Raw genomic sequence first — 26,649 nt, 5'->3', positions numbered from 1 at the left:
GGTTGAAAGTAAGCTGATTTGGTGATGGCCCAGCAACGCTATCTCACAACGCGATGAATTGCAGTGCAGGGCTGGGCTACTAAGGCAAGACGCGCTCCGGGTACGTCGAACCGCGTAAAGTGGCATCAGCGACGCTAGTCCCGTTGTGGCCAGGACGACACGTGATGTCACATGACAGACTCCGGGAGGAAGCAACGACGACTGCGGAATAGCTGCAAACCTCGCTGCCCAGTCGCCTATCCTCGGAACAACCCTCGATTGCATTCCCCCTTCGTGTCAAAATGACCGTCGCCGAGACCGTTAAGCATGCCGTTGGGCTTGGGGACAGCACCGGTACGTATTTACTGCCATTGGCGTCCGGTGTGAGGCGCAGAATTGATTGCATTGTCGCCATTGAACGATCGGCAACTGACGTTTATATCCAGCTGCCACCCGCCAGGAAATGTCGGATGCCCGTCTTCCCCTACAGTACCGCGACTCTTGCGCCCACCTCCTCATTCCTCTGAACCGCTGCCGACAGCAAGAGTACTACCTTCCCTGGAAGTGCGAGGTATGATACTCCCACGGAGTCACCTGCGGCGTGTCTGCTTAAATGCTTCGGACGTGCTTAATTAACGCGATACTCTTTTTGATACTATTTAGGACGAGAGACACAGCTATGAAAAGTGCCAGTATGACGAATTCAAGAAGCGCGTTGCTAAGATGGAGGAGCTTCGGGCTGCTAAGGGTGGTGCCCGGAGCAACTAATACCGAACACATCGACGTGCATTCAAGACGGACGAGGCAGCGGGTTATGTACATAGAGATTCTGAGATTGTTTGTCCATGCACCGACTTTGGCGTTGGGATTCATTCGAGATTAAGCTTGCCGATACCACACCTGTGAGAGCCAATCCATCGATTGACCAATAAATGGGTTCGACTGCACCTGGCGCACGCCTCCCCGGCCAACCCGCATTTCGTCCGATGAAGACGAGTTTCCCGGATTCGCCAAATGCCCTTGCCTTGGAAACAAGCCATTCAGTCCAAGCGGGAGGGGGGTGGAGAGTCTGGGACCTGTCATCAATTCACCATTGCGACAAAACTAGACCGGCAAATCCCCGTGTAGGATTCTGGGCAATTATCTTGGCAATGACTCTGTCAGCATAATGGGAGCCAACCATTGCTATTGTGGTTAGGTCCTACGTATAGATATCTACGGGGCAACTGCGACTGATAGCGAAAATCACATGACCCGTAACCATCGGCGCTGCTTAGAAATCGGCGCTGATAATAAGGACTCGATAATACTGTATCTGCAGCCCCGCCCGCCTGTCAGCGAATGGAGGCTCACTTTCCCGGCCGCGCCCCTCCGAAGGTTTGACAGAAAATCGGCATAGAGTCGACAATAAAAGCATCCAACTGACCCCTCTCACGGTTCCCCCCCACCAGTGCCTCTTTGCTGGTTTTTTGTCGTTGTGAACGCCGTCTGTACTCTGAGCCTACCCTCTCGGCATTGCCTACGGAAGTGCCGACCTTACGGAGATCGCTGTCGGGGAACTTCCCCTCATCTCCGCGGGGCTTGTGCATGACCTGATCTTCAAATTCTCTTCACCCAGACACCACCACAAACGACAAGGCCTGAATCTGACGCCCTCCTTTGAAAATTCCAAGCCTTTGGCGGTGACAAGATGGGTTTACTGTATGTGGAAAGTCCTGGCCAATTCCGGTGTTTCTTCTGGCGCAAAAACTGACGTTGGTTCATTCAGAGCGCTTGGAACAGCGCTGGATTGGCCAGAAGCGAAGAAAAGGGCTGACCAGGTTCGCAAATGGGGAATTGAAGTAAGAAATTTATTGTTGCGTCCTTGGATGTCAACTTGGACAACTTGCCAATGATCTCTTACTTACTGGGATAGCAACTGCTTGCCAACTGGCGGAGAGCCAGAGGGAAGGAGCGGAATGCTCTTCTTTGGGGCGACGAGGTACGTTACTTCATTTGTGTGTCGATTCTACGATTCAATGTGTGCTAACTATTGTTCTTGGTCAGGTTGAGTACCTCGTTGTAGCCCTCGATGCTGAGGCCAAAAAGGCCCGCTTGTCTCTCGCTCAGGCCGAAATCCTCAAGTCGCTTGCTCAGGACGAAGCATCGTGGAAAGAGGGCAACTCGCCTTTCTCTCAGGATAAAGAACAGTGAGCTATGACCAGTGCTTCAATGGCTCAGCATCTCTGATGGACATTAGTGATGGCGAGGAACCGCCTCATTTCCACCCCGAGTTCGGACGATTCATGCTGGAGGCCACGCCGGGAAAACCTTGGGGCATTGACTTCAAAGACCTCCTCAAGGTAGAGTCAAATATGAAGTGGAGGTAAGTCGCAAGCTCCAGGGCAAATCCTGGGGTTGTAATAACCATGCATCAGGCGAGAGGTTGCCAAGGCTCACATGGCACCGAATGAACATCCTATTACTCTTACGACTTTCCCCCGCCTGGGAACAAAGGACGATTATATCCAACCCTATTTTGCGCCCTCAGGTCCTGCGCTTCGGTCGCAGTTCGTTCCTGATGAAATTGCTAACCCACACATCCGATTTCCGACACTGGCGGCTAATATAAGATCGAGGCGGGGTCGCAAAATCGAGTTGAATGTGCCTATCTACAGGGATGAGAATACACCTCAGCCTTTCAAGGATCCAACAGTGAACTATGACCTTCACGATTGGCCCGAGGATGACGATGTCAGGAACGGTGCGGCCAAAGATGATCACGTTTATATGGACGCCATGGCATTCGGCATGGGCAGCTGTTGTCTTCAAATCACTTTCCAAGCGAAGAACATGACAGAGGGAAGAAAGTTGTACGACCAACTGAGCCCGTTAGGTCCAATCCTTCTAGCTCTAACCGCCGCCACTCCCATCTACAAAGGATTTCTTGTCGATACTGATGTGCGGTGGAACCAAATCGGCGGAGCTGTTGATGACCGAACCCGAGAGGAACTGGGTGAACTCGTAAGGCCTCCTTCCTTTATATTTCTGCCTTTCATTCATGTGTCGCATTAACACTGTGCAGCCCTTGAAAAATGATAGGTGGAGGATCCCAAAGTCTCGATACGCCTCAAATTCGACCTACATCTCCCAAGACCCTAGACTACGAAAGGAGTATTTGGACCCTGACCTGATCGTTGATGAAGACATTAAAAAGATCCTGATTGATGGAGGCATGGACAACCTTTTGGCGACGCACTTCGCACACCTGTTCATTCGCGATCCATTGGTTATTTTTTCGGAGGATCTGGAGGAGCTGGACCTGAACAAGGCGGATCACTTTGAAAACCTGCAGTCGACCAATTGGCAGCACATGCGCTTTAAGCCACCGCCGCCCGACAAGGATGACATCGGCTGGCGGGTCGAGTTCCGCTCCATGGAGATTCAAATGACCGATTTTGAAAACGCTGCCTTCAGCATCTTCATCGTGCTCGTCACTCGTGCAATTCTGAGTTTCGATCTCAACTTCTACATCCCTATCCAGCGCACGACGGAGAACATGGAAACGGCGCACGCTCGCAATGCGGTATTGGAACAGAAATTCTACTTCCGCAAAGATCCTTTCTCCCGTCGCAGACAGAACCAACATTCGTCGAGTGGTAGCAACGTCTCGTCTGCCGCGTCATCTACTGATAACACGCCACCTGCGTCGCCGTCGCTGAGCCCAGTGGAGTCGGAATACGAACTCATGACTATTTCCGACATCATTAATGGCTCTGCTGATGGGTCCTTCCCCGGGCTAATCCCGCTGGTCGAGTCATACTTGAACAGTGTCAATGTGGATGTTGAGACTAGGTGTTCTTTGGCCAGCTACCTCGAATTAATACGCAAGCGTGCAAACGGCACTCTCTGGACAGGAGCCAAATGGATTCGTGAGTTTGTTGCTTCGCACCCGGGATATAAGCAAGACAGCGTTGTTTCTGAGGAAATCTGCTATGACCTGGTCATGGCCGTGGACGAGATGACACAGAAGGAGGGCAGGAACGGTACTGTTGGGTGGGAACTTCTCCGGGGCAAGAGGAGCTGAAAACACCCCAGGAAACCCCTTTGCATATAGATGTAGATAGCATGCTCTTTATATACTCCCTGACTTTGTGAATACAAGTACATACAGCCCCCTCTTTATTTGCCAAATAGGCTGATGTCTCGAGGGAACAGTGCTGCAGGAGCAGTTGACTTTTTCCGGGCAGATGCCGGTAATGCATGCCGTGAGTCACCAGTGACCGACATTTTCCTCATCTCCGCAAGCTCGCGCTCCTGTGCGATCCTGCGCCATCCAGCCGTCCTCGTGCAACTTCCCCAATCCTACCACGCGCCGGCAAATCATCGGCACATCTGCAAACCAGGACGCGGGCACTGTTCGCCAACATGCCATCGTCTCCACGAGCTCAGTGTCTTTCCCGTGTCCTATGACCCCCAATCTCCACACCTTGGCAACCAGCTTTGCCCGAAGTGGAAATCAACAGAGGACTGTTCCCCGCATCCAACCCCACGTATTCCGGGGTGGGCGTTTTTACTGACGGAGCTAATATCAGACGCTGTGGGCCGAATTCTCCGGGGTGCATTCATCCCTGCCTTCCCCGCAATGTTGGACCCTTCTTCATATAATGGATGGTGGGCCGCCTCTTCGGGCTTTCAATTGCTATCTGGGCAAGTTCGGATAGCTGAGAGGCCTTATCCATTGATTCCACGATGTTCAAAAAAGCTGGCGCTCTTCTTGCGTTGGTTGTCGCTGGGACAGCGGCTCCAACAACCACCACCTCCAGCCCCACTGCTAGTGTCCAGAATGGTACGTATGTCGGTGTGAGGAATGCGAATTATCAGCAAGATTTCTTTCTGGGCATGCCGTACGCTCAGCAGCCTGTTGGTGACTTGCGGTTTACGGTTGCTCAGCCGTTGAATGAAAGTTGGGATGGAGAGCGAGACGCGAAGGAGTACTCTCATATCTGTGTGGGATACGGGGTAAGTGGGCGGTATCTCCCTGGAAGTCTTCTAATCTCGGATCTGACACAAGGAGCTGTTAGACCGATTCGATCTGGTATCCTCAGGCTGAAGCATGCCTCACCTTGAACGTCATTCGTGACTCCTCGGTCACTGAGAGCTCGGAGCTTCCGGTTGGTGTCTGGATACATGGTGGTGGCTTCTTTGAGGGCTCCAGTGCCGACCAGCGCTATAACATGTCGGCTATCGTGGCCAACTCATACAAGATCGGTGCGTCATCTTCTACAGACGGAAACATTGTTGTCTAACACGATATCTTCGCATCATAGGGAAGCCATTCATCGCGGTAAGCCTTAACTACCGCCTCTCCGCCTGGGGATTTTTGAGCTCCAGCCAAGTCTGGGGAACCGGCAACACCAACCTAGGCATCAGGGACCAGAGACTGGCGCTCCAGTGGATAAAGGAGAACATCGGGGCATTTGGAGGGGATCCAGATAAGATCACCATCTGGGGGGAGTCAGCCGGAGCAATGTCTGTCGGTTACCACCTTGCAGCATACGGCGGGAGGGATGACGGTCTCTTCCGCGCAGCGATCATGGAGTCGGGAGGAACAATCCCAGCGAGCCCAGGCAACTACACAGGATATCAGACCCTTTACGATGACCTTGCAGCCAAAGTCAATTGCTCGGGCGTGGCAGACTCGTTGCAATGTCTGCGCGAGGTTCCCTTCCAGGAACTGAATGCCGTTCTCAACGGCACTGACGGCGAGTCGGATTACAACTTTGGGCCCATAGTCGATGGCGATCTCATCAGGGACTGGGGCAGTCTCCAGCTAGACAAACAGAAATTTGTCAAAGTTCCCATCATTTCAGGGACCAATACCGACGAGGGTACCGCGTTTGGGCCCACGGGGATCAATACAACGGAGGAATTCTATGCATATCTTACAGGTACGCATGATGATCAGCGGACGTCTGGGAGGATCCTGGGAGGATCCTGAGAGGTGATTTGACTAACCCCATCGCAGATGGCGAATCTGGCTTCCAGCTGCCCTCGTCCATCGCCAATGAGATCCTGCAGCTCTATCCCGACGATCCAGCACTGGGCATCCCCGAGTTTCTCGGGTCCGCTCGAGTCCCATCCAAGGGCTATCAGTGGCGGCGCACATGCGCATACGCAGGAGACTACGTGATGCATGCCAACCGGCGTCGACAGTGTGAGGCGTGGACGGAGACTTCCACGACGGCATACTGCTATCGGTTCAACATGCGAGGGGCGGACGTTCCGATCCTGTCCGGCGCCACTCACTTCGAAGAAGTCTCCTTTGTGTTCAACAACATCGCCGGCCTTGGGTACCACTACGGAAAGCCATTCGCAGGGATGCCCGAGTCCTACGTACAGCTGAGCAATCTGATGACCAGCATGTGGGCGTCGTTCATCCACGACTTAGACCCCAACTCGGGCATCAAGAACTCGAGTGTTCGGTGGCAGCCGTACGGAAAGGATGAGCCAGTTGATCTGGTCTTTGATGCTAATGTCACGAGCTATATGGAGCCAGACACGTGGCGAAAAGAGGGGATCGATTATATCAATTCCGTGGCGAGTGCGTACTGGCGATAAGCTACCTACCATGTCGAAGCCCGTGCGTTTTAGCTTTTTTTTTACTTCCCCATTCTACCATGTATGTATGCGGCCTACGAGATATGGTGAAGCAAACAGGGGAGGATCGAGCGCATCTAGCCAGGGTACATAGGTGGTGGGTGGTGGGTGGTGGCTGTCCATCCATTATTCTTCGGTTAGAAGCAAAATCCAGATCAGTTGCTCATGCATCAACCCGGACCCCGTATCCGCCGCGATTTCCCATCTGGAGGATGTATGTATGTAGATCGGTACCAAGTTTCGAGACTGGAGCCACCACCACCACCATTAGGTACAAATTACTAGTAGCGGGATGTCCATCCATGCATGATGCATTACAAGTCAAGGATGCCCACCACCACCACCACCATCATCATCGAAGGTTGTATGACGAGAAGCGCGGATACTCGAGTAGTAGTTAGGTTATTACCCATCACTCGGTTCGAGGGGCAATGTACCTAGGACGTACCCCGTTGTGACAATATCGTCGTCTCAAGGTAAGGTATCAAGCCAAGATCCCCCCCACCCCCTCCTTCTTCCCCTCCCCCCTCTCAGAGAGAAAAGAAGAAGAAAAAATGGGAATTAAAATAAAATAAAATAAAATAAAACCGAAGAAAGGTCAAGAACAATGGATGAATGGATGGGAGGGAAAAGCAAATGCCGAAGCCGTCCCGATCCAGTTCCCAGGGGCGGATCTTTCCTCAAGTCGGGCTGGCCATTATTCACCTCCACCAACCACTGCCACCATCCATTTCTGTCCAAGCATGTTCATAGTAGGCAGTAGTTAGTAGTATCTAGGTTCAACCAAGTACATACATACATACATCTTCCGAATTAATGGATCCATTTATTTACTAACTTACTTACTTACTCACTACGCACACTATAACCGGACCTTCGGAGACAGACTAGACTATTCTAGTAGCATCTAATTATCATACGATATCGAGACCGAACACCCGATTGTACCACCCAAATAAATACTCCGTAGTGAATAAGTCTATTGTCCAAAGTTCTCCGTTCAGCCCCATATGGATGGATGGGTGGATGCATGGAGAAGAAGAGAAAGAGACAAAAAAAAAGGGCAAGCAAAGGCCGGGAAATCGAATTGCCCCCCCCCCCCCCCCCCTGGAATTAAAAAGCCAATGGTAGCGGATCCACGATTGACGTCGATGGAGCAAACCCCCTCTCCCCGTGGCTGTCAAAGCTGTCATATCCTTTCCTTTTCCGGATAGGCAAGCCAGGGGTCCTTTTCGGGGATCTATTATTCCTTCTCCCTCGGGGAGTCTTCAACGCTCGATGTTCATTCATCCTAGGTAGGTAAGCAGTGAGCGCGTTATAGTCTTCGACTAATAACAATAATAATAGTGACAATAATAATAATAATAATAATAATAACAACAACAACAACAACAATACTAATTGTTAGTTGCTAGTTATCCTAAAGTAAATGCTCCATAACATCCATCCATCCATCATCCATCATTGGGCTCAATCCAAAGAACCACCGCGAATGGTTCCGACATTATTGTAGATAGAATTCGGGGATGAAGAAGACGATCGATCTCTACACGAGGTTGTTCCACGAAACCCCAACCATACTAAAGTAAGAGTAGTCTTAGTCTAAGAAAGAATCGCTAACAGACAGAAGAAACGAAGGACAAAATAAAATAAAATGACGTTCGGTAAAAATTCCCTGATTGCAGAACCGCAACCACGGAACGAACCCCCTCCCAACCCGAGCCCATCCATCCAAGGGACACACATTCCAGAACAACTTGGCAGCCACAGACAGACTAGACACCTGCCAGAACAAATCAACAAACAGGCACCACCGGGGCCCCAACCACCCACCGGTGTGTTCGAAAGGAGCGCGCGGGAAAGGAAATCAACCCAACCCAAACCAAATCAAACCAAACCAAACCAAACTCAACAATAAGCACGGAAGGACTAGGAAGGTTGGTTAGTTAGTTATTGAGTTAGTCGGCTAGTTAGATTGTTAGTCCATCGCGGTTCCTTTGATTGAGGGTTGCCGATCGCGATCGTTGTAATCAAATTAACCCGGTTGTCATTGACGAGCTCCTAGGTCCTAGTGGTATCTAGTATCCATCCAGATTCCAGTGGCGTTGACGGTTGAAGGGGAGGGGGGGGGGAGGACGCGATGCCAGCAGGAGCTAGAAAGGACTAAGGAGAGGGGAGGGGGTCTTCCTGTCTTGTCTCTGGGCCAGTGTCCGGCCGGCCCCATCCATCCCATCCATCAAATCTCTCTCGGGGACCTCGTTTGCGGGATCTTCTTTCTTTCTTGCTTATACTATCATCATTAATCATTAACTAAACATTGGCCCTGCGTTTTAGTCACATAATAGGTTCTAAGTACTATCTACTGTGCCTTTTTTTTTCCCTATTTTTTGTTTATTTTTTGTTTATTTTTTGAGAATGTTTAATTACTCGCTGCAGATTTGTCCAGAGTACTCCGTAATATTGACTAGATCCTAGTTACTCTTCGGGTCGCCGGTTTATCGACGTTTCTAATTATAAGTCCGCGCGCGATGGCGATGCTGATTAAGTGAGTAAGTATCTACTCCGTACCTACTACTAGTGAGGGGCAGGACAGATAGTAGTCATACATACCTAGGTACCTACCTACCTACCTAGATAGGTTGTAGTACGGAGTAGTAAGTCTAGGTACGTATGTCTACGGAGTATCTATCTATCCTCTATACCGAATCCATCCCAAAATGAAAACAGAAAACCAAAAATAAAATAAAATAAAATAAAATGAATTAATTAATAAACCAAAACGGAAAAAATAACGATGGGAAGTGAAGAAAAGGAGAAAGAAAGAAGCTAATCTGGCGATGACAGTTTCCATTAGTACTCCGTACCAAGATCTGGTTTCAACAGCCCGTCATTGGAAGCTTCTTTGCTCAGTCTAGATCCCATAAGCCGGGTGTATCCGTGGTTCCAGTCCACGTGTGTGGTTGGGATCCAGGCTGGGTGTAATTGAAATTTCCTTTTTGCAGTTACGAGAGGAGGGGGGGGGGGGGGGCTTGCGCGGTTGTATAGTTGCAATGTGTATACTGTACCTAAGGTATGGGTGGGTGTATGTATTATTTGAGGTTCTCAGAATGGAGGAGGTTAAAAAGTACTGTACATACGGGGAAGAGCAGAGCAAAGGTAGACAGGTGGGCAGATAGAGAGACAGGTAAGTAGTAAGTACGTAGAGAGAGATAAGGCAGAGTCGACGCTCTTGTGTATGGATGGGATGGATTGTGGTTCTAGATACTATTTGCTTGGTCCTGTGGGTGTCGAGAGTCTGCGTGTGATATATACATAAGGTATGCTCCATAGGAAACGGGGTATTCCAGAATATCATATGTGAATGGCCTCTACACCGACATACTCACAATCAAACTAGTTAGGCAAGTCAACAGACATTTTGTACTCATCCTATGTAAGGCTTCCTACGTACATATTATCTGATGCTCGATCGTCGATGACTGTCTGCCTTCCTCCCAGCAGGCAGGCAGGCAGGCAGGGAGGGAGGGAGGCAGGCAGGCCGCTGTCTGCAGCTGATCGTTGTTGCAACCTCTGGTGGTACACAGCAGTGACATACACGTCGACATACAGTACTTCTGGAACATACAATGTGACATGACGCATACATACATACCTTACCAGCGAAATACTACATACAGTTCATAACTTACAGGAACCGATTGGGGTGAGTGAGATTCCTAAATCGGTCCAGCGGATGCAGTGATCCTCATCCAGCATCGTCGACCTGCCTACTGCTTACCCAGTATGGACATACTAGTACCTATGGGCTATGGCGTGGCAGGTACCGGTACCTTGGTTGGTGGCGAAGCAGAAAAAGCATCTCGAACTGTTCCCGATCCAGCCATGCAGTCAGTTTGCATGAATTTCAACGTATGTATAGTACCAATTACTGTGACGGCCCTGGGAAGATGACAACTGGATGTTGAGTGGGCCTTTTACATACCTACAGTAACACAGGCAAAGAAATAAAAAAAAAACATAACTGTGTTCAGTACCTACTTACCTTAGTACGTAGGTAACCATACAGACGCATGTATGGATAACTATATAGTACCACGTAATACAACCCCAAACCAACTAACCGGTAGGTAGGTCTGGTAGGTCAGCAATAAAGTCAACATAAGCTACTATAAATTGACGCGATCGAGGTCATATCTCATGGCCATATGGCATTCTGGCATGATCGATCGGGATCAGGTTACATCGTGTCTCTAGTGTTAAGTGGTGGGGTGAGAGAGGACGGGGGGGAGGGGGCTTAGTACCGGTGCAAGTGTACTTTTCTGGTAGGGTTGGAATCGGACTTCGATCCAAGTTCGATGGATGCTATTAATTTACTTATGCTTACTTGCTTGCTCACATGATGACAAGATAGATTGATTGCCCTGTAGTTAGTAGTTACTATAGCTAGCATATTCGTATCGACCTGGCTGGGCCTATGATGTCGCCTGTGGCGCATTGGTGTACGCTTATATAGATTGGGGTTTTTGTTCCAATTGCGCGCGGACGCAGTTCCGTGGCTGCAACTCTACAGAATGAGCCCTCTTTTTTTTAATATATATATAGTATATATATCATATATATTTTTTTTTACACCTTCCATCTATTGCCGTACGATAATTGCACATAAGGGAATAAAAAAATTTACAAAATACATCCCCTTACTCACATAATGCGATCTTCTTCATCATCTTGTTCTTTTGCTTGGCCTTAGTGAGTGAGGCACGCAGCCCCTTTTGCGGGCTGGTTTGTAAGCATTCCCTGACTCGCAAATTAATATACTTACAGCGTTGGTAAATATAGCTGCCTTCAACGGAGGTGGATATTCACTCTATTATTCCAGCCTTTCACCACGTTGTCGGACGTCAGTAGCGTACCAAGACAAGACTACGGAGTATCTACCAATGATAATAAATCCGTGCGCTATAGGGTCCAGAGTTGTCGGCAGAAGCCCACGGCATGACTTCGGCGTCGGAACAGGGAGCGTCCCAACACCACACCCCAAGGCCCAACGCGCGCTGACTCTTCACAGGAGCCAAGTCAATAATAAAAAAAAAATAATAATAATAATAATAATAATAACAACAACACTACTAATGACTTCATGACGCCGGGTCTCTACTATAATATGGAGACGGACAGCCAACGGCGATTCATTTAACGCTCAGCTACTAACACCCTTCCGGTTGTCATCTCCGTGGTACTTGCCCATAAGCAACCACTGATAGACACCTCAAAGCGCATATATCTCAGCCCCAACCACCTGCCTAAGATCCGCGCGCCGATTAATCCGCCGATGGCGATGGATGGTCGATAGCCAGACGCTAAACCACAGTCTAGATAGACGGCAGACACCACACCTTCCCACTGCCTAGCGTCTGGAGTCGGAATGCGTGCGGTATGGGAGTGGGAGAGAGCTGTCCACTCCCAACCACGGCGGGTCGATCAGCGACCGTTATGAAATCAAGTGCCACTGCGACTCCATATCGGATTTGATGCGCAGAATCCTTGGGATAGTTGCCCCCTTTTTTTTCCCCCTTCTTCCCATTATCACTCGATTGGTTCTGTTCTGGAAGAAGGCAGAGAGGTACCCACCGTTTAGTCTTATTTGCCGGGTAAATTTGACGGGGTCCATCGATCAGCTTATTCTGTAGCTTCCAGACGGACGGGACGGAGGATTTGGATGACCTGGGAACTAGCTAAATGAAGCCACGAACCTGAACCCCGTCAATCAGATCCAGCCTGCCGGGAGTTGCACTACTGAGTGTGGCGGAGGAAGAGGAGAAGAAGGTAGCGGCGACTTGCAATTAGCAGTATGGCGGATGGCGGATGGCGGTGGTTCTCTGTTCGATCCTCCTTGAGCGGGTATTTTGCACATGCGGAAACATCCGCCATACACAACCACCACCACCACCACCACCACAACAACAACACGATACTTTCTTTCTCTCTTGTCCCAGCCCTTCCACTATCACACCAGTGAAACTCACCTGGAATGCTGCCAATGATAGGAACATGCACCTCCCATCTGGATCGCATAGTACTTTTGCGACCATGCATACTAAACCTCGGGATTGGCGCTGATGCGTCCCCCTCAGTCTTGACCACCACAGAAGTGGATCACACCACAGCCGGGTCCATCGATACAGTGGGGAAAGCCAACGTTCAACGGCCTGGAAAAGGCAGTATCTGCGTGCCGCGGCCTCCGAACCCGCAAGTGTTCGCTGGACTCTGGAGATGGCTCGAAAAAGGAGCGAGGTTTGCAAACTCCCGTCCACGCATACACACACATACACACACCACACCGATCTCGCCGTATGGTGCGATCATGATCGTCTGGCCAGCGCCGCTACATGATTCATGATGCTGGAGATGTTCATTTTCGCCCCCCTGGTTGAACGCGCCCGGTGGATCGCCCACGCCCGCCCAATTTCAACCGCCTCGTCGGGGTCAATTACCACCTACTAGGATTGGAAAAGCAGGCGCTCAAGATTAATACATGCTTACATGATAATACTGCCGTGTAAATATAGATCTGTCATCGGTTCCCGGGATTTGCTTACGACTCGATTCGGTGATTGCTCGAAAGCCGAAGTAGATCCGTCTTGCGGCCGGGCCAAGATGAGGCGACAGGGCCACAAAAAAAAAATAAACAAAATACTAAAAAAAGAGGCGGCGAAAAATTCTGAGTGAGAGAAGGCGGCAAGGCAAGACTTCTCCGCGGCAAGATACAATAACGACCCATATTATTATTGTTGTCATGGTTGTTGTTGATGCTGTTGGGCTTGAGTATGACAATAAGATGATGCTGAAAGGACTGCAAAGGGATCTCACGCCTGAAATTTCCTAACATGATGATCATCATCTTGATTAATGATTTGCTGGTTTACTTCATCGAGGCTTGTATGCGATGCGCCGTCCCAGGCGATGCTGATCAGTGGCTACCTTATCATCATCCACCGTCTGTTTTTGCGCGTAGTGCTCCTGTCAACCATGCATACAGCCACACCAGGTGGGACATACCTTAGCTGTAAGGATTGGGATGATTGACAGGGCATGTATCGCATTCGTCACCTCGGACAGGGTTTCTCCAGTCGAATCTTGGTACGCCAAAGGCGGGAGGTTGGATGGAGCCGATAAAGAATGGTCCACTTCACGTGTTTTCCAGGGGGCTGAAGGAATGAGGAACGAGGAATGAACGCCCGGTGGGCCGCTCGATTCCTTTGTCTCCTTACTTGGAAGGAGGCGACCGAGCTATCCTCGGCAGCGGTACGGGGTGCATACCTGCGATAGTACCACACTACTACGACGGAGTCCTGACGCCACCAAGCGGAAAGGAAATCTGGAAAGGTTGTTTGTTATTGTTGTTGTTGTTGTTGTTGTTGTTGTTGTTGACGAGACCTCGCACTGAATGGAGCGAGTTGAGAGAGTTGCAATTTGCAAAGTTTGGTTTCGGCTTCCATGGTCCAAGCGTTGGCTGTCTGTACTCTGTCGTAGTACTTTTTTTTCTTACGCAGAACAGAAGCGGGCGGTCTTACCTACAGATGAAGTCAATATGAGATGGTGATGAGATCTGACTCTGGCTCGATACGGGGATCCTGACTGTGTCGGTGGGCGCCCGTTAGCTGCACTAAAGGCCCTCCCAATCGGTCTACCTGCAGGAAACCCAGGTGAGTAGTCAGGACGGAGTACCGGGAGCAGGCCTGAGTCGGGAGTCCAAAGACGAGGCATCGGGTTCAGCCGTTTTTTGACGAAACCCCAGCTGTCAACCTTCTCTTTCGGGTCAAGTCGTCGGAGAGTTTACCGGGATGGATCCGCTAGTGCTTGGCGCTGGAGCTCTCCTCAGTCTCCTGACTCCGAGTCTGGAGTCGAGTCCTTCATAGACTCATAGACTCATAGCCTTGACCTCCCTTTTGTTTTTCAGACGCTTGCTGGCTCATGTGCAATCGGCCCATATCACCCAAAATCGACTCACAATACGGAGTAGCTGGCAGCGGCTAGTTCGCGATTCATGATCGCATTAGTAAGCCTTATATTACGCGGAGGGTCGATTCCTTCCGAGAACGTGTATATCTACTGGGTTGGGGGAGATGTCTTCTTTCTCTCCAATGTCTCAAGCACTAGGCAGCAGCGAATGCGATTCAGATTGGAGAGAACCAGGGGGGGCGAGACTCCGCACAAATGCAGACGGGACCTGTGCTGTGTTCTCTGCTCCAGCGTCGACTCGGATGGCGAACTGGCTGGCCAGGCAATAGTAGGAGCAATCATAAAAAACAATGGGCCTGAAACCCCATATTGACGCGCTAATGGGCAAATCACTAAACATCTGGTGCAGAAGATGCGAACTCTCGCGGTTTAGACTCTTGCCATAATGGTCGAAGCGCTGTCGCTCCCTTCCTCTCTGGTGTAGAGAATGACTCGATCGTCCTTGAGCGATCATACTGTGGTAGGACCCGGTCCCACCCCATTCCCCAGTGCCGGTATCCATTATCTGTACTTATCCTGATTTTGATAGAGGGCAGTCAGCAAAGGCGTTAGCGAGGTGCAACTGCAAACCAACGGTCGCAACGGTCCTGATCCATCGCTTTTGGCGCTGTCGATCCCATAACCCGCCTGTCGGTCCACCATTTCCCACTCACTACTACTATTTTTTCTCTCTGGTCCTGTTGGGTATCTCTTCAAGGAGCACCCAATTTGGAAGGTGCTCTGTCACAATAGTACCTGAACCTTCGACCTCCAGCCTCGACTAGCCTTTTCGTTGGCCGGTTCTGGGGCTCCATCCCATCCATATGGATCCATAGCCACGGTAGAACAAAAACCCCCCATGGTACTCCGTATATCTAGTAGGTAGTATCTAGCATGGCGTACTTATTTGTGAAGCGCTGGCTATAAAGGGTGAGTGTAGAAGAGCAGCACAGGATTCCGTAATACATTATCAATCGTCTGGTTGTTCGAAGACTGTCCCTTGTCCTTCCCCCACCCCCTCGGTGAAAGGTCTGTTTTTGGTGGGCTAAAGGACCATAGACTGGACAAGAAGCCATTTGCCACACAGATCGAGAGAACTTCCCTGCAAAGTGGTTTGTCGGGACTCGATTTGTAGGGAAACTTGCTCATATGCTTCAATTGGCCCATCTCATGCTCGAGCACTGTTCCCGCTTTTCCTGCACAAGATGCGGTAACACGGACGGGATTCCGCATGACAACAATGAGATTGTGATGCCGATTCTGCTTCAAGGTCCGGCACTTGACTGTCATGTCAGAGACAACATCCAATATGATGTGTTTTTTTACATACGGAATAGGAGGAGAAAATAAGTTCATTGCAATGTGTCGGTGAATCTTGGGTGGGACATGTCCCCACTAATTAAAGAGCCGAGGATGAGTGTCAAAATGGATGTCAGTCAGGATAGTACTCCGTAGCGGCCATGATCTTCGGGCCCTCGGGGTTTGAATCGAGGTCTTTCTCTGTAGGGAGTACCATGATCTCAATGCTATACGTTGTGTCGGGGTATGACTTGTTCCCAAACTCACCAGGGATGAATCGGTTTCAAGAGCTCCGTCATCGCTTTGCAAAGGTAAGAAATGCTGTTCATATACATCAAACAGGCAACAATACCTCTCACGTACTCCGTACTCCGTGCTCCGGTGGAAGTCGATGATCCGAAAAGTGATGTATTCTGCTCCGATCCTAAGTCCTAGATCTCGCATACAGGCCGGTCAACATCAGAAATATTCACTCCAACGCCAGCGGCATGTTCGATATACGGCTGACAGTACCTCGCGTTGCCGCTGACTATATGTTCTTGCAGATGAAATCGTCGGGATATCCGAGCTTCAGCCGTGTTGTTCGCTGGCTTTGGGTCGATGGGAGCTCCTCACCTACCTAGTCTGGGACATCGTGTATCTGCGGCGCTGTATACGGTGGTACGGCTAGCCACCGGGTTAGCGTAGAGGGGCTGGAGACCAAGTCTCGCCGGTTGTACTCCGTAGATAGTCGGTACTGCTACGCAAGCTGTCACTTTATCGAAACCGGCTAAGGCGAGCAGTACCAGTATAAGCTTGTTGGTCAATGCATCTGCGCTATCCAATCAATGTAAGTTGAGTGACTCGACATCGAGAGCGCAAAGATTTCCAGACCGTAAACTAGCCCGTATTGAGTATTTAGCGAGAGCCCCGGCCCCGGGCCACAACATCCCTCACGCACTCAGGGATCAGAAGCGGAGCCCGTTGTCCTCGTAGGCGAATAGCATCCCACAATATCGAGCCTAAATGTCGCTGAAATTCGAAGACGGAGAACCTTCCCTTTGGGTGCAGTGAGGTCTCGTCCGCAGTCCTGAGGTACGTATTCTTAGATGCAAACTCCCTCCCCCTCCCCGTCAAGGATTGAATGAAACAACCATGGGTCGCGCCAAAACTGTCATGGGGACGAAGACAGGTACCGTCAGTCCGCTATGACTCGCGAGAGACGAAGGAAGATGCGATACTAGAGGTGCCTTGTACCTTAATAGCTCATCCGTAGTACCTAGTACATATGTACACTGTACAAACAGGTAGCGGTACCTAAGGTATGACTTAGTTAGGTGTTGATTCTTCTTCAGTTCCTTGACGGAAAACGCCCCTCAACTTGTTACGAGTCTGATTGGATTGGTTGAGTTCTGGGCGACCGTTAGATCCATTACGGGTCGCTGCTGCCGCCTGTCTGTGCACCGGTAACGGTATGACAAAAAGTACCGAGCGTAAAATGAAAGGCTGGCGTCATAGCTTCTGCTTTCCTTGATCTCCTGGACCCGGATGGCACTATCGCAGAAAAGCCCATGGGGATTGGCACGGAAGACGATTGGGATGGCTGTAGGATGAGGTCATGATCTCTCCAACATCACATGTCAGCGATCGATGGAACAGGTTGACAGGCAGAAAGAAAAAAGGAAAAAGTCTTCCAATAATCCGTAAATGAATCGACCGCCTGGGATCTCCGACGCCATGCGCTTGACCTGGCGGAAGTAGTTACCGTAACCTTGCCAGTTCTGGTAAAGATGGTACCGTTCCAGTTGATCCCTCAAGGAATATTTTTAGCGCCATCTGCTGGGTGCTTGGGAGAGTCAGGACGGCTTCTCCTAAACTAGCCAGCCAGTGTGTAATTCGCAGGATCAATCCACTTTCTGGGCTCTAGAGCCAAGTTCTGTGACGCTAAGTGCCAATGCATTGCGTACTTGGGTGGTTTTGAGATCTTGCAGGTGCAGCTTCGCGGAATTCGATGGGGCGTCAATCCATCCCGTCTCATGGGTTTGTTTGTTGGGAGGTTGAGAGGGTGACCGTGCGTGTCGCCATGTCAAGCTGGAGGCGACGTGGTTCAACGGCTAAACTACTAGCAAACCACCACATCAGAATAATGAAGGGGGGGGGGATGGGTGGTGGTGGTGGTGTGGGAGGGAAGCTTGCAGATTAAGTTAATCTCCATGGAGCGCCGGTGGACGAGCGTGGCCCTGGCTGTTTCCTTACAGGGGGGGGGGCCGAGGACTTCCGGACAGACATCGGACTGCAGCGTCATGGGACGCATGGAGAGTCATGGAGATGCCCACAATTTATATTAATGTTTTCAATCGTTGTCTGACTCGTAACTGCAAATCAGCGCCTTCCTGCCATCCATCTGCCTATAGTACGTATTCCTATAGTGCGTATTCGACATGCATTACCAGGTAATACGCAGCAACGGCCCGCGGGACTGGGGCCTCGTAACGATCGAAAGTGTATATGTACGATAAACTTGAGGGGCAGGATGTCGGTTCCATGGTGCTAGGAGTAATGCCGGCAAACTAACCAGATCTGAGCCGCTGAGTGACGGATCGCGTCGGTTATGTTCAAGCAATGGATCCAACAACAATGTACAGGCATGCCATTGCTTCGTCCGTCCCTGGGGGATGATGCGAAAATAAAAAAAAAAAGTAAGAAAAAAAATAACCTCTAACATCTGTGCTACCTAGGTATGTAGTAAGTACCTACTTAGGTACCTACATACTATGTGGAAGCTATGTGAAAGGAGAGGATCACGCTAAATACCACAATCAGTAGCCCGTACAGTGATCAATACATGCCGATTGAAATTCGTGCATGCAGCCGCAAAGGGCTGGAGTCGAAAGCCAGTCCTCTGCATCGACTTTGCATCGAGTACCTACCTGTACAACGTACTACATACATGATTTGCTTGTGTACAGAGTATATACAAAACACTTGTTACCCTAACAGAAGGCCATGATTAGTTGAGGAGGAAAGTGTCTTCAGAAATCCTTCCCTCCCTCCCCAGCCCCTCTCTTCCCCCCCTAGGGAAGAAAGGGGAGATAATATAATCCACTCAAGTACACCCTGGCAATTCCAGCAGGCTGGTAACGGAGGTAATTGAAATTGGGTATTTATATAACTAACCCCGCACCACATCACACTTGCTTGCTACGTGAAAGGCCCATGTGCCACTATTCCTGCCGAATACTGACTATAATAGCGATTGGTGGCGATCTGATGCCTGCAACGATAAATGACGCGCCCGTTCGTTGGATATCCCTTAATCATGTGGCCCAGATCTCGGCTCGGAGATGGATCGTCTCCCAAGGCCCCATCGTGCATGCCACTGCCACTGCCACTGCCCGGTTGAACAGGTAAAGAATGTAAACGACTATGCAACCCCTATATTCGACATGTTATTGAATCATGGTTCAAAATTAATGATACTCCTGTACGATTTAGATGTAACCAAGCTAGCTCTCCCAAGATTTGTCAACCATGATTTCTTCGGGTCCGGCGTCTAGGAGCGTGTCCTAATTTGGTGGGGATGCGGTTTTTGAGACGATCGGGCATACGACACGATATCTGTTTGGGGAAATCGTCCGATCCAAGGAAGGCTATTGATAAGCACGTACTCTGTACTCCGTATGCTGCCTGTGGTGTGGTCAACTTAGGTGCACATTGTTAGTGTACCTTCTCAGCTACTAAGGTACTAGCAGTACCTGTTGCAGCTACCATCTGGGTACTAAGCGATCGATCGATCGGAATTCATGTCCATCGGTTCTCTATGGGGTAAGTAACGTCGGGGGTCAAGTTTCCATTGGCATTAGAGTCTTCGAATTCTCAATGCATCATTATACGGATTTACCCCAAAGTTGACGTTCTACAGCAAAGGATGTTCTTCGGTTCCACCAGATTCAATAGTCTACCGCTATTACCAACATTCTCACACTAGTTCGACATTAGACCCATCGTTGATCGGGAGGCAACCCCGGGAGCAGCAGACAAAACCCAAGAAAAGGCAGAAGAGAAAAAACACGGATCTCTGATGTGGAGGATCACAAATACATGAGAAATATGCGTTTGTGTGTGTTTGAGAGAGAAGGGAGGGGGAGAGGGTTTGAAGAAAGGGAAAAAGAAGACAAAGCAGGATATTCTCAAGAAGGGTACGGAGTACTAGAGAAAGACTGGTGGAAGATGATGACGATGGTGCCACCCACAAACGGCTATGCCCGAGATCTCGAGCAAGGGAAAGCGGGGAGTGTTGTACTGTACCATGGAACAAACCACGCAGGCACAGGTAAAATACGGAGTCTGCTTATCTAGCGTTTTCTTTTTCCTTCTTTTTGATTTGTCTCACCCTCCTTTTTATAGCTACTAGCCTTTGGATACTTTCCGCTGAATAATAATTAATTTATATTCTATTGCGACACACTCTCCATTTCCCGCATGATATATATGTCTTAGATCACGAGCTTTGGGATGGAGGACCAGGGGTAGGGAATATTCATTCCTCTGCGGGAGCAAATCTGCCCATGGCTGCAGCTAGCTTTGGGGGGTTGTACTGCGCTATGATGTGAATGGTCAGATCCCCGCCAGTTACGATCCAACGGCGCAATTTTTTGGGCTAGCTGCAGCTGGGGATGGACATGCTTCTGTGTCAGTGTGTGTGTGTGTGTGTGTGTGTGTGTTTATGCGTCTTGCTGATGTGCGATTAACTTTCCCCACTGGGATTGTTTCCAGATCTGGGCCAAAGAGGAGACACCATATCAGGTATCTTCTAGTATCTCACACAAGTCCGTTTACACCACCCTAGTCGTGTCCTGATCATCCGCCTCTTCCCCGGAAGTATGGTCTATCTTTGGGGGCATGTGCACAATTTCCCAATAATGTCTCGAACCTTGTTGGCCTGGAAAAAATGGCGAATCATCAAGGATACATACAATGCTAGTCGGGAATGGGTTGTCTTTCCAGTAGTTTCAGGGTCTCTTTGACCAAATTGCAACCAAGCACTCTTCGCATCTTAGATATTCGGTACAAGATCGCACTAGATCTTATCAATATTCGTCAGGTTGAGCTGTTGCTGAGGTTGGTTGTTGGTGCCTTACTTGGCGGTTCGCTATGGGTCGCAAACTTGAGCCGATTGAAAAAAAAAAAGTACCTGGTAGAGAGAAAGTAAGCTACCCCACCACCACTACATTTGCACATGAGGTTTTGGTCGACATACTTATACTACATGGGTACCTACGCAACAAGGTGATGACTTAGGCCATGTCTGGCTTTCTCCCGGGCTACTTAGCACGTTGACCATGCAGGTAGACTCGCCACTTATTTTATATCCACAAGGCATGGATTTGGGCGTGTACTTCCTTTTCTATGTAGCAGTACTTCCCAAGCAGCAACATTAGCAGTAGCAGCAGCCAAGGAAATGAAGTGCCTGGAGAGTATGTCAGATATTGATGGCAGCCACCAGGAAAATGCGGGAAAGGGAAGGAAAAGAAAAAGACCATCTACGAGAGGGGTGGTTATGATCGTATAACTAGTCAACCATCGATTCTATATCAATGATCATGGCGAAGGCCACTGTCGCGTCAGATCGCGTTTCTTCCAAGATGAAATATTTCCTTGTCTCGGACTAGGTATACAGTTCTCCTATTAGTTTTGAACCCATCGTTTTCCGGCCAATGTACCGTGTCTGTGATAGACTATTTCGTGCTCAAGAATTGAAGACTTTGGATAATATATATATATAGTCGCAGGACATTAGATTTCATGGTGACATTCCCATGTCTTTTACTTTATCAGTCCGATCGGGGTTGCAATTTATTCCCATTGAGCATTCCCGTAATTGTGTAGCGTGCGGTCTTTGGATCTTCATTGTTATTACTGAGTAAATAGCCTTCCATCAACATAAGAAGCCCAAGGTACCTGGCACTTATGCTCCGTAGCAATTTTTTATTTCCTGTTTTGCTCCTCTCCGCTAGCACCACATCACTTCCTCTCGCCGCTGCTCGGCTCCGGGCCTATCTATTAGAAGTAAATTACACGATACCTGGTCATACAGTACAGTATGGAGTACTCGGCTTCAACTTACGGTTAAAAATTACGCGCCAACCCAGTACCATCAGATTGTCATACTATGTATTACTATTTATCCACCCGATCGTAGGTACCTTAGTAAGGTGTAGTAGGTATATTCTTGGCTGTATTGGCCAAATCATGATCGGTGTCGAATACAGCAGGAAACTCTACCTGGGTAAATATCTGTATCCGTTGAAGAGAGGTGCGTCGTCACTAGGTATTGCAGGATCCCAGCGGTAGTGGTACCTACAGTAGGGGTGAAACACTTATCTGTACATTCAAGAAGCTACTAGTACTAGGTATAACATAGGAGAGGAGAAGATTTAAATTCTTTTTTTTTTTTCTGCTGACTTGGTGGTACACTGGATGTACATCTGAAATACCGTTCCTGTACAAAAACTACAAAAAATAATCTGTGTGGTACGGGTAAGTAAAAGTGGAGAACCTGTATTGAGATTCACTTTTGTCCCATTTGTTTAATTAATTTAATTCTTTTTTGGTCTCTGAGGGGAAAAGAAAAGAAAAAAGAAAAAAAAAAGAAATTCTCGGGGCCAGGGACACCCCCCCTCGTAAGGCTCCATCGCTCCCCACCAAGATATCCGCACATCGCCAATATGATCCCAACCCACTCCACACTTCGTCGAAGATCCGCAGTTCGCAGCCCGTAAAGCTTCTGTAATTCGCCGTAACTTTAAACAGGTCACGACCGCCAGTATGATTCGACGATCTCATAGTCCGTTCTGGCTCCTCCGCCTGCCTGTCTCTTTAATTTTCCAGGTCTGAGCTCATCTGTCCTGTCCTGGGCCGACGTAGTTTTAGTAGCTCCTGTTTGGATCCTCCCATATCTCGTGTGTGTGCGGGCCTGGGACTGCTAAGTATAATTATAATTGTCTTTATATTTGTAGCCCATTATAATTATTATAATCTTCTGCGGGCGCTGCTCCTTCTCCATTGTTGTTCTTCCTCTTCCGGTCCTACTTCCACCTACCCTGCCCACCACCACCACCCAATCCTACTGGTAGGTATTTACTACTTGCCTCGTCCTGCGTCCCTCTTCTCGAAATTCTCGCATTCCAACCAAGAGGAAGCAGTCGGATACTCCTTTCCTGCCCGAGACATCCTCGATCTCATCACCCTCTCCATTATTTTACCCACTTGTCGCCCCCTTGACATTTTATCTCCTCCGTATCCAGCTTTCTTTCCCTCAAGCCCTTCGGGAGAGATCGCGTTTCTTCTCATCCTGCTCCAGTGAAGCATTTCTTCCCTTCCACACGATCAAAAATTCTTTACCTCTTTCCTTCGACCTTTTTTTTGTCAGGTGTCATCTGGCTTCCATATTGCCTATACCTTTTTATTTATTATTTTTTCTACTCCTTGTTGTTCTGTCTACGCGGAAAAAAACCAACCACCATCTCCCTTCCCACGCGACGCATTCATCTCTACTATCCCTTGCGTTCACTGCGCCTCCGCCGCTCCCGCGAACTCAAACACCGTCAAATTCATCTTCAAGTGAAGAAAACTCGAAAATTTGGCTGCGAAACCTGCTACTTTGGATCCTTGTGCAAGGCTTGACCTGGGGCGGATGGTTATTCAAAGGGCCGTTCCGATCTGACTTGTTCGCTGCGCGCTGCGGGTGCGTGCCGTACTCTTTTGGTCGCCCTCTACAAGCAAACCCCCCCCCCCCAAACAATCGCGGCCATTCTAATCGCGATCGCGTCACTAACTGACCACCTCGTCCTTTGACACCACTAATACACTCGGAGCACCCTCCGAGTATTGCCTTGACTCCGAGTCGCCGCCCCCGTCGCTTGTTTGTTTTCTTGGCCGATCCAGCGAAACTCCGACTCCCTCTCGCTCAAATCTCGCCCGATATAATCGCTTCCCACCCCCCATAACCGCCACCACCTCCCCGACAACTCTAGGTGACGGGAGACGCGGCACTGATCCCCCCTTCACCACTCCCAAGTTTCTCTTAGCTACTAGGAGGTTCTTTAAGACCAGGTAGTCGCGGGAAGAAAGGTACACTTAGAGACTGGGAACCCGAATCGTTGCTCCGCGCCTATTACTTTGATCCCTCTCGGCTCCGAGCTTCGCTCTACTACCTCGCCGCTTTCACCGTCAAAGCCCACACAACCAACCACCTTTCACGGCGCAATTCGGGGTTTCCTTCGAAGTAGTACAGAGGGTCCTGATCAATCAGCTGGGCAGTAGTGACTGGCGTTGAATGAAACTGCGGGTAGTCGTCATCGAACTCTCAAATTAAACCACTGGCGTGATGGGGTCGTTGGAGGCTGAGCACAGGCACAGGTATGTTTGGTTTTCAACACCCACGGAGCTTGCCTCTTGTTGTGGCTTGCCGTAAAATGTCTAGACAACAGTTGATCGAAAGCAAGTGCGCTAATCACAAATCTTTATCTTTATTCCAGGGAACATCTACCGGCACTGGGATTCCTTGGTAAAGACGGACCCAGCTACGCCCTCAGACACCCCGCCGTTGCAACCGTCCCTACCTCCTCCCCGACTCCACTTTTGAGCCCGACTGCCATGTACCCAGGACAACCCCTACCTCATTCCTACTCAACATCGACCGGTTCGGTTCCTTTGCAGGCTGGATATATATCGCCTCCGGATTCGCGGCGTGCGCTTGAGGAGGAAAAGGAGAAACAGCAACCGCAGCCCCAAAGGCAATCGCTTCCGTCAATTCACGAAGCGCTGGGGAATGATAACCATTTACCGTATCCTGCGCCCACTTCGGCTCCTCCACAACAAGCTCACCATGCGCCCCCTTCACATTCCCTTTCTTCCAACCTTGTTGGACGACCCGGTACCGAGGGCCCGCCCGGACCTCCCAACCCTTTTATGAATTCTGCATCCACTGGTCCTTTCATGCGAGAGCCTGCATTTTCCCACCAGCCTCAACTGCAGGCGGAAGCGTCAAGATCGAGCCTAACGTCAATCAACACCCAAGATTCGAGAAACGCATCGCTGCAGTCGCTTAGTTCGGGGAAGTCGCCTACCCAAAGCGCGAAGACAGGTATCACTTCGATTTCAGGCTCCCAGACTGGTTCCGGTTATGAGTACAGCGCGCCTCCTTCAGCTGGCAGTGTGGCTTCGCCCAACGGTTACGGTGCATTCTCACAGCCATATCCGTTTCAGTCACAACCCCCACCAAGTGCGCCAGCGTATCCTTCTGCTTCATACGACACTCGACCGTACGTGGGGGCGCCATGGAAACCTGGTGCTCCAGAAGCCACTCGCGTGGACGAAGTGAAAGGTCTTGCGGCCCGGCCTGCTGTTGCGGGGCAGCCCCAGGCCGAGTCTGTCAAACGACACTTGGATATTTACGATGTGGAGACGTCACTTAACGAGGTAGGTGCTTTCTTACCTAGGAAGTGGACCTCTGTCGGAAATTCAAATTCCATTGGTCCCCTGGCATCCTGTTCTAAATTTGCTAATAATTCCAGATTGCCGAAATGAGCACTCGAACCTTGGACTTTTCAAGGCACTACGCGAACAAGGCGCACCACACCCAGCGTTCTGGCCCCATGTTAAACTCTCTGCCCTCCATACATGAGGTCGAGGAGATGCTCAACCTACAGCGCCGGAATCATGACGCGTTGATTCGTATACGAACTGCCGTCCTGAACCAGGAACACGCGTTGGCAGAGCAAATGGCGCAGAGAAAGGCTTTCAAGGCCGGTGGAGTGCATGATGATGTCCACATGGCAATGTATCCGGAAGAATACAAGGGAAACGGCGGGTTTGCCGGTGCGGATTCGAAAAAGCGACGAGGGGTACGTTGACTATTGGTTCTGTCTATTAACCCCCATTTCGCCCTTGTTCCCTGATTCGTTGTTTTCTATGGGATCCTTTCTCGCTTCGTTTCCCACATACCCATTTTACCCACTTTTCTACTTTGCCATCGCTAACAGTGGTGTTTCTACAGAAAGCTGCCCCTCCCGGCCGTTGCCACAGCTGCAACCGAGCCGAAACACCGGAATGGCGCCGTGGCCCGGATGGTGCCCGGACCCTGTGTAATGCTTGTGGCTTGCATTATGCGAAATTAACGCGCAAGATGGGCGCGAACAAGGCTTCTTCTCTGGGCTCGACCCTGAAACCGAAGACTGCTCTCGACTCCGCATCACCAAATAGCCATTAATCATCTTAGCCTGTTCATTTACTTGGCGTTGGAAACGGCTTGGGATTAGAAGTGTCAGGCGTTTTGAGTCCCGTCTACCACTTTTGACCATTACCTAATGTTGGTCTGTTTTTGTGCTTTGTTCGATCCGCTTCCGGGTCGAGGTATTCCTTTCGGATGGTGGGATGATCATGAAAAGCTCCGGGCATGTGGACTTCATTTTTGATCTGGTCCTATTGGGCCCTGGGATTACCTTCTAATACCCCTTGCACGTTGTGTTAAAAGGCATCCGGATAGACTTTTGCTTTTGTTTCTTTTCCTTTTGTCTCTTTCTTTCCCCCTTTCCATTTCGATTTATCCCTCATCATATCCCGTGGCTCTAATCTGCACTCGATTGTCTGTCGTGCAACTGGCATGTACGCATTTGACTCCTGCTCAGATTTTTCATGCGCCCTTTTGTGCTTGGTGTTGTCATACTTGTTTTTGTCCTGGTTTACAAT

At 49.7% G+C, this 26,649-nt stretch overlaps 7 protein-coding genes across 7 annotated transcripts; 6 read left to right on the top strand and 1 right to left on the bottom strand.

Annotated features, from left to right (window-relative positions):
* The first annotated feature begins 231 nt into the window (after positions 1–231).
* On the top strand, positions 232–1,181 carry BO70DRAFT_357267 (NADH dehydrogenase [ubiquinone] 1 beta subcomplex subunit 7). Its single transcript, XM_025541998.1, has 3 exons — positions 232–333; positions 426–550; positions 643–1,181. The coding sequence occupies exons 1-3, from the start codon at positions 282–284 to the stop codon at positions 745–747; spliced, it is 282 nt and encodes a 93-aa protein (XP_025403863.1). The 5' UTR covers positions 232–281; the 3' UTR covers positions 748–1,181.
* Positions 1,182–1,548: 367 nt separating this feature from the next.
* BO70DRAFT_357265 (glutamate--cysteine ligase) lies at positions 1,549–4,137 on the top strand. Its single transcript, XM_025541997.1, has 7 exons — positions 1,549–1,680; positions 1,748–1,820; positions 1,895–1,960; positions 2,026–2,168; positions 2,219–2,344; positions 2,397–2,982; positions 3,044–4,137. Exons 1-7 carry the CDS (start codon positions 1,670–1,672, stop codon positions 4,043–4,045), a joined length of 2,007 nt encoding a protein of 668 aa, XP_025403862.1. The 5' UTR covers positions 1,549–1,669; the 3' UTR covers positions 4,046–4,137.
* Positions 4,138–4,637: 500 nt separating this feature from the next.
* Positions 4,638–6,785, top strand: BO70DRAFT_327040 (carboxyesterase). Its single transcript, XM_025540682.1, has 4 exons — positions 4,638–4,980; positions 5,043–5,229; positions 5,289–5,909; positions 5,987–6,785. Exons 1-4 carry the CDS (start codon positions 4,711–4,713, stop codon positions 6,577–6,579), a joined length of 1,671 nt encoding a protein of 556 aa, XP_025403861.1. The 5' UTR covers positions 4,638–4,710; the 3' UTR covers positions 6,580–6,785.
* A 3,090-nt stretch (positions 6,786–9,875) lies between these two features.
* BO70DRAFT_375888 (uncharacterized protein) lies at positions 9,876–11,682 on the bottom strand (the record flags this gene model as incomplete). The annotated part of the gene is made up of 11 exons (XM_025545090.1): positions 11,324–11,682; positions 11,015–11,039; positions 10,740–10,751; positions 10,661–10,700; positions 10,548–10,600; positions 10,412–10,483; positions 10,271–10,285; positions 10,226–10,232; positions 10,070–10,188; positions 10,005–10,011; positions 9,876–9,896 (listed from the first exon to the last, which is right to left on the bottom strand). The coding sequence occupies exons 1-11, from the start codon at positions 11,343–11,345 to the stop codon at positions 9,876–9,878; spliced, it is 393 nt and encodes a 130-aa protein (XP_025403860.1). The 5' UTR covers positions 11,346–11,682.
* Positions 11,683–13,611: 1,929 nt separating this feature from the next.
* Positions 13,612–13,861, top strand: BO70DRAFT_357260 (uncharacterized protein). The gene has a single exon (XM_025541996.1). It carries the CDS (start codon positions 13,697–13,699, stop codon positions 13,850–13,852), a length of 156 nt encoding a protein of 51 aa, XP_025403859.1. The 5' UTR covers positions 13,612–13,696; the 3' UTR covers positions 13,853–13,861.
* Positions 13,862–19,604: 5,743 nt separating this feature from the next.
* BO70DRAFT_357256 (uncharacterized protein) lies at positions 19,605–20,308 on the top strand. The gene is made up of 2 exons (XM_025541995.1): positions 19,605–19,722; positions 19,820–20,308. The coding sequence occupies exon 2, from the start codon at positions 20,008–20,010 to the stop codon at positions 20,254–20,256; it is 249 nt and encodes an 82-aa protein (XP_025403858.1). The 5' UTR covers positions 19,605–19,722; positions 19,820–20,007; the 3' UTR covers positions 20,257–20,308.
* A 3,978-nt stretch (positions 20,309–24,286) lies between these two features.
* On the top strand, positions 24,287–26,170 carry nsdD (GATA-type sexual development transcription factor NsdD; the record flags this gene model as incomplete). Its single annotated transcript, XM_025539059.1, has 4 exons — positions 24,287–24,318; positions 24,438–25,380; positions 25,476–25,805; positions 25,958–26,170. 4 exons carry the CDS (start codon positions 24,287–24,289, stop codon positions 26,168–26,170), a joined length of 1,518 nt encoding a protein of 505 aa, XP_025403857.1.
* Between the last annotated feature and the right edge of the window lie 479 nt (positions 26,171–26,649).

Source organism: Aspergillus heteromorphus (assembly GCF_003184545.1).
Source record: "Aspergillus heteromorphus CBS 117.55 chromosome Unknown BO70scaffold_1, whole genome shotgun sequence".
Classification (NCBI taxonomy): domain Eukaryota; kingdom Fungi; phylum Ascomycota; class Eurotiomycetes; order Eurotiales; family Aspergillaceae; genus Aspergillus; species Aspergillus heteromorphus.
This window is presented reverse-complemented; position numbering and strand designations above follow the sequence as displayed.

Coding starts and splice junctions, on each gene's coding strand:
- BO70DRAFT_357267 (XM_025541998.1), top strand. CDS start 282: ATGACCGTCGCCGAGACCGTTAAGCATGCCGTTGGGCTTGGGGACAGC. Junction 334..425: donor TGGGCTTGGGGACAGCACCG/GTACGTATTTAC, acceptor GTTTATATCCAG/CTGCCACCCGCCAGGAAATG. Junction 551..642: donor ACCTTCCCTGGAAGTGCGAG/GTATGATACTCC, acceptor GATACTATTTAG/GACGAGAGACACAGCTATGA.
- BO70DRAFT_357265 (XM_025541997.1), top strand. Junction 1,821..1,894: donor TTCGCAAATGGGGAATTGAA/GTAAGAAATTTA, acceptor TTACTGGGATAG/CAACTGCTTGCCAACTGGCG. Junction 2,983..3,043: donor GAGAGGAACTGGGTGAACTC/GTAAGGCCTCCT, acceptor AACACTGTGCAG/CCCTTGAAAAATGATAGGTG.
- BO70DRAFT_327040 (XM_025540682.1), top strand. CDS start 4,711: ATGTTCAAAAAAGCTGGCGCTCTTCTTGCGTTGGTTGTCGCTGGGACA. Junction 5,230..5,288: donor GGCCAACTCATACAAGATCG/GTGCGTCATCTT, acceptor TTCGCATCATAG/GGAAGCCATTCATCGCGGTA. Junction 5,910..5,986: donor ATTCTATGCATATCTTACAG/GTACGCATGATG, acceptor ACCCCATCGCAG/ATGGCGAATCTGGCTTCCAG.
- BO70DRAFT_357260 (XM_025541996.1), top strand. CDS start 13,697: ATGATTGACAGGGCATGTATCGCATTCGTCACCTCGGACAGGGTTTCT.
- BO70DRAFT_357256 (XM_025541995.1), top strand. CDS start 20,008: ATGCGTTTGTGTGTGTTTGAGAGAGAAGGGAGGGGGAGAGGGTTTGAA.